We start from the raw sequence: 16,782 nt of genomic DNA, 5'->3' as shown, positions 1-16,782 counted from the left end.
ATCCATCTATCATCTATCTATTATCTATCTATTCATCTATCTACCATCATCTATCATATTCATTCATCATCTATCTATTATCTATCTATCTATCTATCCATCTATTTATCCATCTATCTATTCATCATCTCTATCTATTCATCTATCTATCTATCTATCTATCTATCTATCCATTCATCTATCCATCTAATATCATCTATTAATATCCATCATTCATCTTCATCTCTGTCCTCGGCCTGTATCTATCATTCATCTATCTTTCCTTCATTCATCTATTCATCTATCCATATCCATCTATTATCTATTCATCTATCATCTTCATATCATCTATCTACATCTATCTATCTATTCATCATCTATCTATCATCTATCTATTATCTATTCATTATCTATTCATTCATTCATCTATCCATCTATTATCTATCTATATCTATCTATCTATCTATCCATTCATCTATCTATCTATCATTCTTCATCATTCATCTATTATCATCTATTCATCTATCTATCTGTCCTGTCTGGGATTCATTCTTCATCTAAACCATCCATTCATCTATCTATCTATCATCCATCTATTATTCATCCATCTATCTGTGTGTCCTGTATTCATCTATCATCTGTATCATCTATCTATCCATTCATCTATCTATCATATCCATTCATTATCTATCCATTCATCTATCTATTCATTCATCTATCTATCATCTATCTATATCATCTATCTATCTATCTATCTATCTATCTATCTATCATCTATCATTCATCCATCTATCTATCTATCATCTATTCATTCATCTAACCATTCATCTTCTATCCATATCATAACATTCTTCATTCCATTCATCTATCTGTGTGGTGTCTGTCATTCATCTAATCTATCATTCATTTTCATCTATCTATCATCTATCATATCTATTCATAATTCATCATCCATCTATCATCTATCTATCATCTATCTAATCCATCCATTACTATCTTCTTCATCTATCCATTCATCTATCTATTCATATCTATTCATCTATCATCATCTATATCATCATCTGTCATTCATCTATCTATCTATTCTATCCATCATCCATTCTCTCTTCATTCTTCTTCTTCATTCATCTATCATTCATATCTATCCATTATCTTATCTATCCATCTATCTATCATCTATCATCATATCTATTCATTCATCTATCTATCTATTGGTCTGTATCCATATCTATCTATCTATCATTCTTTATCTATCTATCTATCCATCCATTCATCTAGAATGAATATTATTCATTCATCTATCTGCCTGTTGCCTGTATCTATCCATTCATCTATCTATCTATTCTATCTATCTGATTTTCTATTCATCTATCTATCTATCTATTCATCTATCTATTCATCTATCTATTGTCTATTCATCTATCTATATCTATCTATCCATATCTATTCAAAATCTATCTATCCATCTATCATCTATCTGTTGTCAGTCTGTCTCTGATCTATATCCATTCATCTATCTATCCATCTATCTATCATCTATCATCTATTATTCATTCTCATCCATCTATTATCCATATCTATCCATCTATCTATCATCCATTCATATTCAACATCTATTCATTATCCATCTATTCTTCATCATCTATCCATCTATTCATATCCATCCATTCATCATCTATCCATCTATCTATCATCTATATTCATTCATCATATCTATTATCTATCTATCTATCTATCTATCTCTGTGCCTTTCTTCATTCATCTATATTCATTCATCTATCTATATCTTTTCCATCCATCCATCATCTATCCATTATCTATCCATTCATCTATCTATTCATCTATCCATCTATCTAAATCTATCTTCATTCATCATCTATCTCTTATCTATCCAATTCATCTATCTATCTATCATCATCTATCCATTATCTATTCATTCATCTATCCATTCTTCATATCCATTCATTCATCATCCATTCATCATCTATCTATCATATATCTAATTCATATCCATCTATCATCCATCTATATTATCCATCTATTCTATCTATCTATCTATCTATCTATCTATCATCATCTATCTATCTCATCTATCTATCTATCTATCTATCCATCTATCATCCATCTATTATCTATCCATTCATATCCATCTCCTGCCTGGGTGTTTCTATCTATCTTCATCTATCATCTTTCTTCATCTATCTATCATTCTTCATCTATCATCCATCCATTATCTATCCATCATCATCATCCATCCATTCATTCATCTATCTATCCATCTATATCTATCCATTCATCTATCTATCTATTCATCTATCATCCATTCATCATATCTATCTATCATCATCCATCTATTATCTATCTATCATCTATCCATTCATTCATCCATTCCATCTATCATTCATCTATCTATTCATTCATCTCATCATTATCTTCTATCATCTATCTATCATCTATCTATTATTCATCTATCTATCTATCTATTCATTCATCTATCTATCTATCATTCATTCATTCTATCATCTATTCATCTATCTATCTATCCATCTATCTATCCATTATTATCATCTATCTATTATTCATCCATCTATTCATCTATCTTCCTCCTCCTGTGTATCTATCTATCTATCAATTCATCTATCTATCCATCTATCTATCTATCATCTCCATCTATCTATTATCTATCTATTCATATCCATCACCATTCATCTGTCATTCATCTATCTATCATCTATCTATTCATCTATCTATCTATTCATCTATCTATTCATTCATCTATCTATCATCTATCTATCATCTGATCTATCTATTCATCTATCTATTATTCATCTATATCTATCTATCTATCCATTCATCTATCTATCTATCATCTATCTATCTATTCTCATTCATCTATCTGATCCATTCATCTATCATCTATCTATTATCATTCATTCATCTATCTATTCATCTATCCATCTATCTATCTATCTATCATCATCCATCTATTATCCATTCATCTATCTATCTATCTTCCTCTGCCTGATGTCATCTATCTATCTATCTTATTCATCTATCTATCTATCTATCTATCTATCTATCTATCTATTCATCTCATCTATATCTAATAACCATCTTCTATCTATCTGTCTTTCCCTGTCTGGTCATCTATCTATCTATCTATCATCTATCCATCTATCTATTCATCTATCTATCATCTATATCTATCTATCATCTATCCATATTATCATCTATCTATCTATCTATCCATATTCATCTAAAGACCATCATCCATCCATCTATCCATCTCTGGGTGTCATCTATCTATCTATCTATCCATCTATCTATCTATCTATCTATACCATTCATCTATCATCTATCCATTATCTATCTATCTATCTATCTATCTATATCCATCTATCTATCTATCATCTATCCATTATCTATTCATTCATCTTCTTCTTCATCTATTATATATCTATCTATCTATCATTCATCTATCTATCTGTATTCATCCATTCATATCTATCATCATTCTATTATCTTCTTCATCTATCTGTCTGCCTGATTCTCTATCTACCTATCTATTCATTCATTCATCTATCTATCTATCATTCATCATCTATCTAATATCTATCTATCCATTCATCTATCCATCTATCCATCTATCCATCTATTCATTCATCATCTATCCATATTCATCATTATCTATCATCTATCTATCTATCATTCATCTATTATCCATCTATCTATCTATCTATCTATCCATCTTTTCATCTATCTATCCATCTATCTATCATCATATCTATCATCTATCTATATTCATCTATCTATCTATCTATCTGTCCTGTGTCCTATCCATTCATTCATTCATATCTATCCATTCATCTATTCATCTCATTCATCTATCTATCTATTCATCCATCTATCTATCATCCATCTATCTTCATATATCTTCATCTATCATCCATCCATCTATCTATCTATCTATCTATCTATCATATATTATCTATCATCTATCTGTTTCTATTCATCTATCCATCTATCTATTCATCTATCTATCTATCATCTATCTATTATCATCTATTCATTCATCTATCTGTTCTGTCTCTGATCATTCATCTATTCATTCATCTATCTTCATCTATCTATCTATCTATTCATCTATCTATCTATCTATCTACATCCTACCCATCTATCTATCTATCTATCTATCTGCCTGCCTGTCCTGGTCATATCTATCATCTATCTATTATCTATCCATTCATCTATCTATCTATCTCATTCATTCATTCATCTATCTATCTATCTATCTATCCATCTATCAACTCTCCATAGCTGAAAGGATAGCATTTTTCATTGTTCACCTAGCACTCTTGATTTTAATCACAGACATCACTTCTTGTTATGTATTCATGTTTGTATTTAAATATTTGAGCAAATCAGCATTGTTGATTCAGTCCAGCAGAACTATAAAAGGAGATTTTTTAGCCTGTTGCTGCAATATTAAAGAGCTGTTGTCATATGGTCTCCAGCCTCACTTTAAACATTCACATGCAGACTGCAGGCACCACATTTCAACTAGCTGGGTTAAGTGTAACCCACCATTGGAGGTCTTATAAATGCTCAAGCAGGAGACCCAGATCTATTTCTCTTTATCCTTTTCTTTCTTAAACCACTGATAGGATTATTTAATTAATTTTAAACTAAATTTTGTAAAAATAATATTTATGCAAAAACAAAATACCAACTGTAGTAATGCTGTATGACCGAAGATTGGACCAAAATATTTCCTGTCAATTACTAAATTAATGAAGAAATCACAATATATAATTTCAGTGTCTGAATTATCAGATATGGTTAGTAGAAACCAGGTGAGGTTCAGGGCAAGACGTTAAGCAATTTAGATGGTGGCAGCAAAAAATTGAAGTAAAGATTGATAAGGAAACTGTCAAGAGATTATCAGTTTGGCAGAATAAAATAGAGAAGAGAGATATGATTAATTTAACTAGATGATCTATTAAGAGACAAGGAACTTCTGTGGTGGTTAAACTCTCCTTAAGTATCAGAAGATGTAGGATTGATCAATCAATCAGAATAGAGCTGGAAGGACCTTGGAGGTTCTAGTCCAATGCTCAAGCAGGATAATACCATTTCAGACAGGTGAAGTCTCTTTAAAGGATATTGTTAAATGTCAGGCCTGGAAGCCATCTTTTACATTTGCCTTCACGCCATTTACTGTAAAATGGGAAAGATAAGTCTATTGAGTTTGAGGACCAACTGAATTCTGGGAGTTGAATCCAGGCTTTGAAAGATTGAGACCCCTGATAATATGGGTGATATGTAGTCAAAATAATTCCTTTCTCAGAGAGTCATAAAGCACTGAGGTGTCAATTAACAATTAATTAAGTAAGAACCATGAAAACAACATTTTCTTTTGAATAACATAAATTTATTGAGTGACAGAATTCTGGCAAATAATCTTTGACTCAGAAATGGCGGACACACAAGTATAGAACATACATTTGGTTTTTCACTTCTTCCTATTTCAAAATCATATCTGACCCCAAATTTATGGTTTTACATTTGCTCCTTATGCTCTGTAAGCAAATATTTGTCACCTTCCTTCCTAATCTTTTACAACAAAAATCTTTTACAAAACAAAACAATTACTTAGTTCATTTTTTTTTTTAAAAAAATTTGTATTGGTTTTATTTTAGAACATTTTGAAGTGCTCATTATACAACTTCTTCTTCTTCTTCTTCTTCTTCTTCTTCTTCTTCTTCTTCTTCTTCTTCTTCTTTTTTTTTTTTCCTCCTTCCTTCCTCCTCCTTTTTCCTTCTTCTTCTTCTTCTCATTCTTCTTCTTCTTCTTCTTCTTTTTCCTTTTTTTTTTTTTTTTTTTTTTCCTCCTTTTTCTTCTTTTCTTTTATCATTATTATTATTATTTACTTTATTCATTAAAAATGAAACTCAGTAAGGAACATTCAAAAAAAAATAATCCAATTTTGTGCTAATTTGATAAATTTTCTAGCCTGGTATCACCCAAGGATCTTTTAGATAACCTTTAAGTAGCACAATTTTTCAGTTCTGTTGGCTTATTGCAGGAAGCTGCAATTTGTTGATGTTCTTATAAAAAAAGGGTACCACTGTTACATGTTTATTATTTTTATATTATTATTATTATTATTATTATTATTATTATTATTATTATTATTATTATTATTATTATTATTATTATTATTATTATTATTATTATTGATATCCTAATCGGATCTTTTCTCAATCTGAAAATCTATGAATAACAGGAGTCCTTAACTTGAAGTTCCAGAGTATTTCACTTCCTGGAATGTTCGAGAACGAGATTTTCTCCTCTTTAATCCGCACGCTTTTCCTAGGAAGAGACAAGGCGAAAGAACTTTGCTCAGGAAAAGTGATGCAGAGAACAAGGAGGGATTGTCTGAGAGTCTGTGGAGAAAAGACAGTGGATTAACAAAACAGAATAACAGAACTGGAAGGGACCTGGAGGTCTCTAGTCCAGCCCTGCTCAAGCAGGAGATCATATACATTTCTGATCAGTGGCCAATCACTTAAACTCAGTGATGGAGCACCCATCACTTTGGCAAGCTGTTCCACTGTTAATTATCCTCACTGTCAGGAAGTTTCTTTCCAGGTTGCTTCTTCCTTGATTAGTTTCATCTGTTGCTTCTTGTCCTGCCCTAGGTGCTTTCAGAATAGTTTGATCTTCTTCAGCCTGAGATATTGAAGATCACTGTATAGTCTAGTCCTTCATTCACTAGACTTATCCAATTGCAACTGTTCTTCATGTTTACAAGAAAAAACTCTTGAAATCAGCTAGCTTTTAGCGTGGAAAGGATCACAAAGACAATGGGAACTACACAGAAGCATATAAAAGTCCTCGACTTATAACAGTTTGTTTAGTGACAAAGTTACAACTCTAAAATTGACTTGTGGCCTTTTTTACATTAACAACTGCAGGACCCCCAGGGTCACAGACCAAAATTCAGATGTCTTGACAACTGACTATTTATGATTTTGCAGGATCCTGGGGTCACTGATGCCCTTGTGAATGGCCAGGAAGTCAATGAAGCCCATTCACTGAACAACCAGCTACAAAGATTCACAACCACTGGGGCAAGAAATGGTAAAATGGAACAACACTTTAATTGCCTTGATCATTGGATTCACCTTGTACCGCTTACAGGCAAAGACTTAAATAAAACCAATAATTAAATCAGTGAAAACCTGGACGGAGGAATCAGAATTAAAGCTACAGCATGTTTTGACTGCACTGATTGGAATATTTTTAAAGATACTGCAGACCTGGATGAACTCACAGATACTGTAACATCATATGTCAGCTTCTGTGAAGACCTATGTACCTACAAGGAACTTCTAATACACAAAATAACAAACCTGGTTTACACCTAAACTTAAGCAGCTACATTCCAAAGAGGAAGCCTACAGAAAAGGTGATAAAATGCTGTACAATCAGGCCAGAAATGCACTAACAAGGAGATAAGAGCAGCAAAAGAAGCTACCTGAAAAGCTAAAGAATCAATTTTCAGCAAATGAACCAGCAAACATGGAAAACTCTTAAAATATCACCGTATGGCAAACCTCCTTCCCAGGCTGAAGGTAATCAACAACTGGCAGATGACCTGAATGAGTTTTACTGCAGGTTTGAAAGGAAACTACAGCCACCTATCTCCACAACCCCCATCTCAGACACACCAACAACAGCCAAGCCTCCTACAACTGACCCCATTTCATTGGGTTCACAGAAAAGGAAGTGCAGGACCTATTTCACAGACAAAAGCCAGGAAAAGCTCCAGGCCCAGACAAGATAACTCCTTCTGCTGTCAGTTGACCAATTGGCCCCCATCTTCACCCATATTTTCAATAAATCACTAGAGATGTGCTATGTTCCTTCTTGCTTCAAACGCTCTACCATCATCCCAGTGCCAAGAAGCCCACCATCAAGGAACTGAATGACTACAGACCAGTTGCTCTAACATCTGTAGTCAAAAACCTTTGAAAGGCTAGTGCTTTCCTACCTGAAACCAAATCCGCTCTTAGACCCCTTGCAATTTGCATACGAGCAAATAGATCAACAGATGATGCTGTTAATATGGCTCTGCACTACATCCTACAACATCTTGAGTCTCCAAAGACCTATGCAAGGGTCCTTTTTGTAGACTTTAGTTCAGCATTCAATACCATCATTCCAGACATTCTTCTAACTAAGCTAAACCAGCTACAGGTACCGGAACAGACTTGTAAGTGGATCACAAGCTTCCTAACAAACAAGAAGCAGCAGGTGACAAGATCACATCAAATACCTGTACATTAGCATAGGCCCCAAGGCTGTGTGTGCTCTCCCACTTCTCTTCTCTGTATACCAATGACTGCATCTCAATGATCCATTTGTTAAGCTACTGAAGTTCGCAGATGACACAACAGTGATTGGTCTCATTCGAGACAATGACGAATCCGATATAGACAGAGGTAACGACTAGCCTTGTGGTGCAACCAAAACAATCTGGAACTGAACACACTCAAAACCGTAGAAATGGTGGTAGACTTTAGGAAAACCCTTCCATACTTCCACCTCTCACAATACTTGACAACACAGTATCAACAGTAGAAACCTTCAAATTTCTGGTTCTATCATATCGCAAGAAGATCTCAAATGGACAGCTAACATCAAAAACATCAAAAAGGACAACAAAGAATGTTCTTTCTGCCAACTCAGTAAGCTCAAACTGCCCAAGGAGCTGCTGATCCAGTTCTACAGAGGAATTATTGAGTCTGTCATTTGCACCTCTATAACTGTCTGGTTCGGTTCTGCAACCCAACAAGAAAAACACAGACTTCAGAGGATAATTAGAACTGCAGAAAAATAATTGCTACCAACCTGCCTTCCATTGAGGACCTGTATACTGCACGAATCAAGAAGAGGGCTGAAAATATTTACAGACCCCTCACATCCTGGACATAAACTGTTTCAACTCCTACCCTCAAACGATTTATAGAGCACTGCACACCAGAACAACTAGACACAAGAACAGTTTTTTCCAAGGCCATCACTCTGCTAATAATTCCTCAACACTGTCAGACTATTTACTGAATCTGCACTACTATTAATCTCTCATAGTTCCCATCACCAATCTCTTTCCACTTATGACTGTATGACTGTAACTTGTTGCTGGCAATCCTTATGATTTATATTGATATATTGACCATCAATTGTGTTGTAAATGTTGTACCTTGATGAACGATCTTTCTTTTATGTACACTGAGCATATGCACCAAGACAATTCCTTGTGTGTCCAATCACACTTGGCCAATAAAATTCTATTCTATTCTATTAATACATTCATAACAACAGAAATATTCAATGTTCTCATGAACAACCTATACTGATGCCTGATTTGTATCTAAAACAAATCTGAAACAAACAACAAAATTGATTGTATGTCAATAAAACCTCAGAAGGAAATTTGAAAACTACTTCTGATTTTTAGCTCAGAACAAGACATTTCACTTAGGCTCAAATCCTGCAGGACCTGGCAAAAACGCGGAAGAGTTCCTGTCTGCAGAGGTAGCTTTGAGGGAAAATGTCCCGTCAGGATTTGAAATTCTCCGGCTAACCATTCCTTTCCTGTTTGGGGCATCCTCGGACAACAACTCCAACTTTGCATCACCTGGATAAAAACCTTCTGCGTTGCAAGTGACCATCAGTGAGCAATTCAGCTGGACGGGGGAAGGTGGAATGATCTCAAGACGCATTTTGGGAGGAACTGGGCAAAGAAAGCCAAAGAGAAGAATCAGAAGAGCTTCAGATTCATGGCTCCTGAGTGCAGAAGACCAACTGATTCTTCTCTCCAATTGTGGCATTGAGGAAACCAGTAGGTTCTCTGAACACAACCTGGGTGTAGAGCTTGGTGGCAGAGCTTGGTGGCAGGAAACCCAAGATCAGAACTGAACTCTATGAAAATAGGAAAGGGATGCGGTGACTTAGTGGCTAAGACGCTGAGCTTGTTGATCGAAAGGTCGACAGTTCAGCGGTTCGAATCCCTAGTGCCGCATAACGGGGTGAGCTTGACAGCTTCCAGTTGTAGTACAAGGGGAAACTCATTATGAAGTAAAGAAAATATTGGAGTCCAGATTATATAGGGGTCAATTGCAATACCTTATACATAATGCCTTATACTTCATTTTATTTTATTTATTTAATTAATGTTGTTGTTGTTGTTGTTGTTGTTATCATCTAAGCCAAGATTTTTTAGAAAACTAAGTTTTAAGTTTTTAGAAAACTTAGAATCTCAGGACTGTGTTTAACTCATAGAATCATCTATTGCAATGTCCTTCCTGTTGAAGACTACTTCAGCTTCAATCGCAACAATACAAGAGCAAACAATAGATTTAAACTTAATGTTAACTGCTCCAAACTTGATTGCAGAAAATATGACTTCTGTAACAGAGTTGTAAACGCTTGGAACACACTACCTGACTCTGTGGTCTCTTCTCAAAATCCCCAAAGCTTTAACCAAAAACTGTATACTATTTACATAAAACTGTCTACTATTACATCTGGCAGATGACCTGAATGAGTTTTACTGCAGGTTTGAAAGGAAACTACAGCCACCTATCTCCACAACCCCCATCTCAGACACACCAACAACAGCCAAGCCTCCTACAACTGACCCCATTTCATTGGGTTCACAACCCCTAGTGATCACAGAAAAGGAAGTGCAGGACCTATTTCACAGACAAAAGCCAGGAAAAGCTCCAGGCCCAGACAAGATAACTCCTTCTTGCTTAAAAGTCTGTGCTGACCAATTGGCCCCCATCTTCACCCATATTTTCAATAAATCACTAGAGATGTGCTATGTTCCTTCTTGCTTCAAATGCTCTACCATCATCCCAGTGCCAAGAAGCCCACCATCAAGGAACTGAATGACTACAGACCAGTTGCTCTAACATCTGTAGTCATGAAAACCTTTGAAAGGCTAGTGCTTTCCTACCTGAAAACCATCACGAATCCGCTCTTAGACCCCTTGCAATTTGCATACCGAGCAAATAGATCAACAGATGATGCTGTTAATATGGCTCTGCACTACATCCTACAACATCTTGAGTCTCCAAAGACCTATGCAAGGGTGCTTTTGTAGACTTTAGTTCAGCATTCAATCCCATCATTCCAGACATTCTTCTAACTAAGCTAAACCAGCTACAGGTACCGGAACAGACTTGTAAGTGGATCACAAGCTTCCTAACAAACAGGAAGCAGCAGGTGAAGCTAAGCAAGATCACATCAAATACCTGTACAATTTGCACAGGGGGCCCCCAAGGCTGTGTGCTCTCCCACTTCTCTTCTCTCTGTATACCAATGACTGCATCTCCAATGATCCATTTGTTAAGCTACTGAAGTTCGCAGATGACACAACAGTGATTGGTCTCATTCGAGACAATGACGAATCCGATATAGACAGAGGTAACGACTAGCATTGTGGTGCAACCAAAACAATCTGGAACTGAACACTCAAAACCGTAGAAATGGTGGTAGACTTTAGGAGAAACCCTTCCATACTTCCACCTCTCACAATACTTGACAACACAATATCAACAGTAGAAACCTTCAAATTTCTAGGTTCTATCATATCGCAAGATCTCAAATGGACAGCTAACATCAGAAACATCATTAAAAAAGGACAACAAAGAATGTTCTTTCTGCGCCAACTCAGTAAGCTCAAACTGCCCAAGGAGCTGCTGATCCAATTCTACAGAGGAATTATTGAGTCTGTCATTTGCACCTCTATAACTGTCTGGTTCGGTTCTGCAACCCAGCAAGAAAAACACAGACTTCAGAGGATAATTAGAACTGCAGAAAAAATTATTGCTACCAACCTGCCTTCCATTAAGGACCTGTATACTGCATGAATCAAGAAGAGGGCCGTGAAAATATTTGCAGATCACTCGTATCCTGGACATAAACTGTTCCACCTCCTACCCTCAAAACGACGCTATAGAGCACTGCACACCAGAACAACTAGACACAAGAACAGTTTTTTCCCGAAGGCCATCACTCTGCTAAACAAATAATTCCCTCAACACTGTCAGACTATTTACTGAATCTGCACTACTATTAATCTTCATGTTCCCATCACCAATCTCTTTCCACTTATGACTGTATGATAACTTGTTGCTGGCAATCCTTATGATTTATATTGATATATTGATCATCAATTGTGTTGTAAATGTTGTACCTGATGAACGATCTTTTCTTTTATGTACACTGAGAGCCTATGCACCAAGACAAATTCCTTGTGTGTCCAATCACACCAATAAAAAATTCTATTCTATTCTATTCTATTCTATTGATAATTCCTAAGATCCTGTCATAAGAGCACAAAATAAATTCCTGTCCTTTTCATTATATCCAATCAATATAGTTATTGCATGCTTATGCTTATATATATTGTTGTGACAAAATAAATAAATAAATAAATACATACATACATAAATTTAAATAAATTTCTTAAATAAATTTAAGAAAATGTTGGGTAACCATCTGACTGAGATGGTGTAGGGTTTCCTGCCTGGGCAGGGGGTCGGACTAGAAGGCCTCCAAGGGCCCTTCCAACTCTGTTGTTATATTATATTATATTATATTATATTATATTATATTATATTATATTATATTATATTATATTATATTATATTATATTATATTATATTATATTATATTATATTATATTATATTATATTATATTATATTATATTATATTATATTATATTATATTATATTATATTATATTATATTATATTATATAAATAAATAAATACAAGGCTGATCTGGCCCCTGAAGAAATCGAGTCTGACCTAGATCTTCTTGGTCTCATTCCCTCTGCCATGGAGGGCCCTCTACCAGGTGCAGACTCCATAACCACCTCCCTCTCTGCAACCCAACAAGGTTCACCTACCTCTTAGGACATCACCAAGAGGGAAGTTCCTCTGAGACTTCTGGGATATGTTGTATTGGACCTGGCAGCTCAGCTGAGACTTCACATCTCCTTGAGCAAGCAAGATTTCCACAATGCTTGCCAAATGGTGTAACCCCTTTGGATCAGTAGACATCATTTGGGTGTAGTTTGCCTTTATCCTTTCCCCATCCTTTATCCACTTGAGGCGCATATCTTGGAAAGGCTCACTTGCAGAGCATCGAAAAGTGGCCCGAGATCCTGCCGTGATTCTGCCTTTAAGGAATCTGAACCTGGAATGGTTCGCTGAGGGAGAAAGTAGAGTGACATCAATTTTCAGACCACACAGGAGTCTAATGCTGACAGAGACACAGCTTCCAAACATGGAGTTTACTCCCATGTGTCTCTCGGTTGACTGGGAACATCTCCAGTGGTAAAATCAATTTTCTAGGTTCTGTACTTCTTATTGCATATGAAGATACTGCAAAATCCCCATTCCTACCCCACTCCACGGGAAGGATACTGCAAAATCCCCATTTAAAATATATGTATTTTAATTGATATTTTAATTTTGTATATTTAATTGTTTTAACCTTGGCTGTACACTGCCCTGAGTCCTTCGGGAGAAGAGCGGTATAAAAATTTAAATAAATAAATAAATAAATAAATAAATTTTTCCTTCTCTAAAATAATCTAATCTAGCCAGAATGATTTCTGGTTCCTAATGTGATTCCACTATTCTAGAACCTGTTGATAAGATTTCAGAACATTTCATCCATCCTGAAATCATAATTAGGAACTCACTATTATTAATTTGGAATAAAATTAAAAAGCAACATTATAATGAAGATAGTTTATTTTCAATGAAACATTAACACACCCAAATTTAATAGACTGGACTAAAATAATTAGATGTAGGGATATTTGAAGTTGTTCAAAACAAGAATTGGAACAGGATTTGAATAGAAGTCAATGGTGGACGTTTACCCACAGATCTACAGAAGATACAAAGACCAAGCAGATACTTGGAGAAAATGAATTATAAAATAATTACTGAAGGACCAAAATTAATTAGTAAAATATGTAATTTCTTGCAGGTATAAAATGAAGGAAATGAAATACTATGATTAAATGCAAGAAACTTTAATCATACAGTAAAATTAGTAATGGGAATAGCAAATATGAAATTTACTATAGACAGATACAAGGAAAACCAGATGAAAATGTTTCACAGAAGGAAGATTGCCAGCTAGAATTGCAAATGGTTTTTTTGACATTTATATGTCCAAAGACTCAGCAGTGTAGAATCTCATTCTATTTGAAAGTCAACTTATTGCCCCAACAATCTGGGTCCTCATTTTACCTACCTTATAAAGGATGGAAGCCTGAGTCAACCTGGTCTTAAAAGTATGCATTTTGTGTTCTTAATAACAGGCTTTACCAGCCTGAGCTAAACTGGCCCTAGTAACTGACCGAATTGTTGGAAATGTAAAAGTAACTATGGAACATACTATCATCTCTGGTGGACATTTCCAGTGGCAAAGCAATTCTGGGCCAAAATCAAAAAGTGATTAGAGGAGATAACACAGAAATCAATAAAGGGAGAGCCAGAATAGTTCTTACTAGAGACCCCCTTAGAAAATTATACAAAAGATATACAATATTTAATATTTCACGTATTAACAGCAGCACATATAGCCTATGCACAAAACTGGAAGAAGAAAAAGCCACCAACAGAAGAAGATTTAATTAAAAAAATCTTAGAATGCGCAGAGAATAGAATAGAATAGAATAGAATAGAATAGAATAGAATAGAATAGAATAGAATAGAATTTATTGGCCAAGTGTGATTGGACACACAAGGAATTTGTCTTGGTGCATATGCTCTCAGTGTACATAAAAGAAAATATATCTTCATCAAGGTACAACATTTACAACACAATTGATGGTCAATATATCAATATAAATCATAAGGATTGCCAGCAACAAGTTATAGTCATACAGTCACAAGTGGAAAGAGATTGGTGATGGGAACTATGAAACGATTAATAGTAGTGCAGATTCAGTAAATAGTCTGACAGAGATGGACAAACTAACAAAAAAACCCAAGGAAAAAGAAAATACAGAATATTATAAAGTGTGGTGTAGATGGTACGAATGGTTGGAAAATAGGAAAGTTAAGAAAAATGATTAACATAGTAAAAGGTAGATGAAATAAAGGAAGATAGATAATATAAGTAGACTAAGATAAAATTAAAACATGTGAATAGTAAGAAAGGACCGCTTTGAATGAGCTGATAAGAAATAGTGATATCTATATAAATATATGTTTTGTGTCTTGTTTTAATGTGTTTAAAATAAAAAAAACTTTTTAAGCAACTAAATCTCCATATATCCAGGCCATATCGATTCTTGACCAGGATCTATGGGGGTTGGAATAGAGAGTAAATTTTCTCTCTTCTGGGTTATGAAATCTCCAGATGTCTAATAGATTTAATTCTTCTGCCATTTCAAAAAAAAAAAAAAATTGGGTAAGATATTCCTTTTTATTTTTGTTTTTTGTTTATTTACATCATCTTTTTTAATGTGCACTATTGCATTATAATCACCAATCAAAGAAACATTTTCATTCCCAATCTCTATTATGCTATCATACACGTTTTTATAAAAGTCCACTTGATTCTTATTGGGCGCATCGATCACAACTAGCAAAATATTTTTTTGACCCATTATTATTTCAATTATCAGCATTCTACCTCTTGTACCTGTATATATTTGTTTAGCTATTATCCCCTCTTTGATGTATACCGCCGTCCCTCTTTTTTCTTCTTCTGCCAATGTTGAATAACGTTTCTCCAATTTGTTAATATTTTTCATCTTGTTTTTGGATGTGTACCTCCTGGAGGCACACAATGTCTACTTGTTGTTTAAGTAATTTAGAAAAAACACGTCACGTTTCACATTTAATGATATTAATTTCAGTTCCTCTTCCATTCTTAATTTTGTGTCACTTGTTGCCCTCTTTGGATCCTTGTTTTTACTCCCTCTTCTCCTCGATGATCTTTCTCCTCTTTACTTTTCTCCTCTTGGTCTTTCTCTTGTATCTCCTGCCGCTGTTCATCTTGGCTGGCCGATTCCAATTCCTCCCTACTATTATATTCTTCCTCTGAGCCAGCTAGCCTGTCCTACAGTTCTTGAGCTTTCTCCAGAACTGTCAATTCTAATCCTTTTATTATTATCTTGCAATGGATTTTATTCCAGTAGCAAATCTGAGGATGGAATCTGTCTGATCTCAACTGCCAATACTCACCCAGATCTTGCAGTAGGAGGAGGAACAGCAGCAGCAGCTGAAGAGGACCACAGATTATCTTGAAGGACCTCAAAGCCGCCATGCCGATAGAGAAGAAGAGTCAACTGAGCTGACTTTGGGCTTAGCCCAGCAGATCTTTCTTCCAGAGGGAGGAGCAAAAGAGGAACCCCCATTTCCTTTTCGTAAAGTTGGACCGATATCTCAAGTTTGAATTTCTGGGTAAGCATCCAGTCAAGGAAGTCAGAGAAGTTCTGCTTGTTAACTCAGCAGAAAGAAAAAAAATCTCTAAATCAGCAATATTCAACAACTAATCTTCCTGTCATCCCAAAAGTTAGAAAGTTAGACTTTACTGCAAGGTCCTTCCTGTTGAAGCGTTGGTTAGAACCTGGACCCAACGGATCACTGAGGCTTTGGATGTTAGATCTGTTGCTTCTCTCTTTATTATATATATAGTTTTATTTATAGTTTTTTTCTTTAACATATAGAAGTACTTAGCGTGTAGCATGGT

The 16,782-nt window shown here is 35.0% G+C and overlaps 1 protein-coding gene across 2 annotated transcripts in view; it reads right to left on the bottom strand.

Moving 5' to 3' along the window:
• The window catches only part of LOC131195364 (tyrosine-protein phosphatase non-receptor type substrate 1-like), a 45,358-nt gene extending 28,964 nt beyond the window's left edge, over positions 1-16,394 (bottom strand). The window contains exon 1 of one of the 2 annotated variants that reach the window (XM_058177207.1): positions 16,275-16,394. In XM_058177207.1, coding sequence (XP_058033190.1) covers positions 16,275-16,356 — 82 coding nt within the window. In that variant the 5' untranslated portion in view covers positions 16,357-16,394. Of the gene's footprint in view, positions 1-12,967; positions 13,236-16,274 lie in introns of those variants that run through there. The other variant, XM_058177206.1, reaches the window with a different exon arrangement.
• Positions 16,395-16,782: the final 388 nt, after the last annotated feature.

Source organism: Ahaetulla prasina, chromosome 3 (assembly GCF_028640845.1).
Source record: "Ahaetulla prasina isolate Xishuangbanna chromosome 3, ASM2864084v1, whole genome shotgun sequence".
Classification (NCBI taxonomy): domain Eukaryota; kingdom Metazoa; phylum Chordata; class Lepidosauria; order Squamata; family Colubridae; genus Ahaetulla; species Ahaetulla prasina.
The sequence above is the reverse complement of the archived record's forward strand: the minus strand, read 5'-3'. Positions and strand labels throughout refer to the sequence as shown.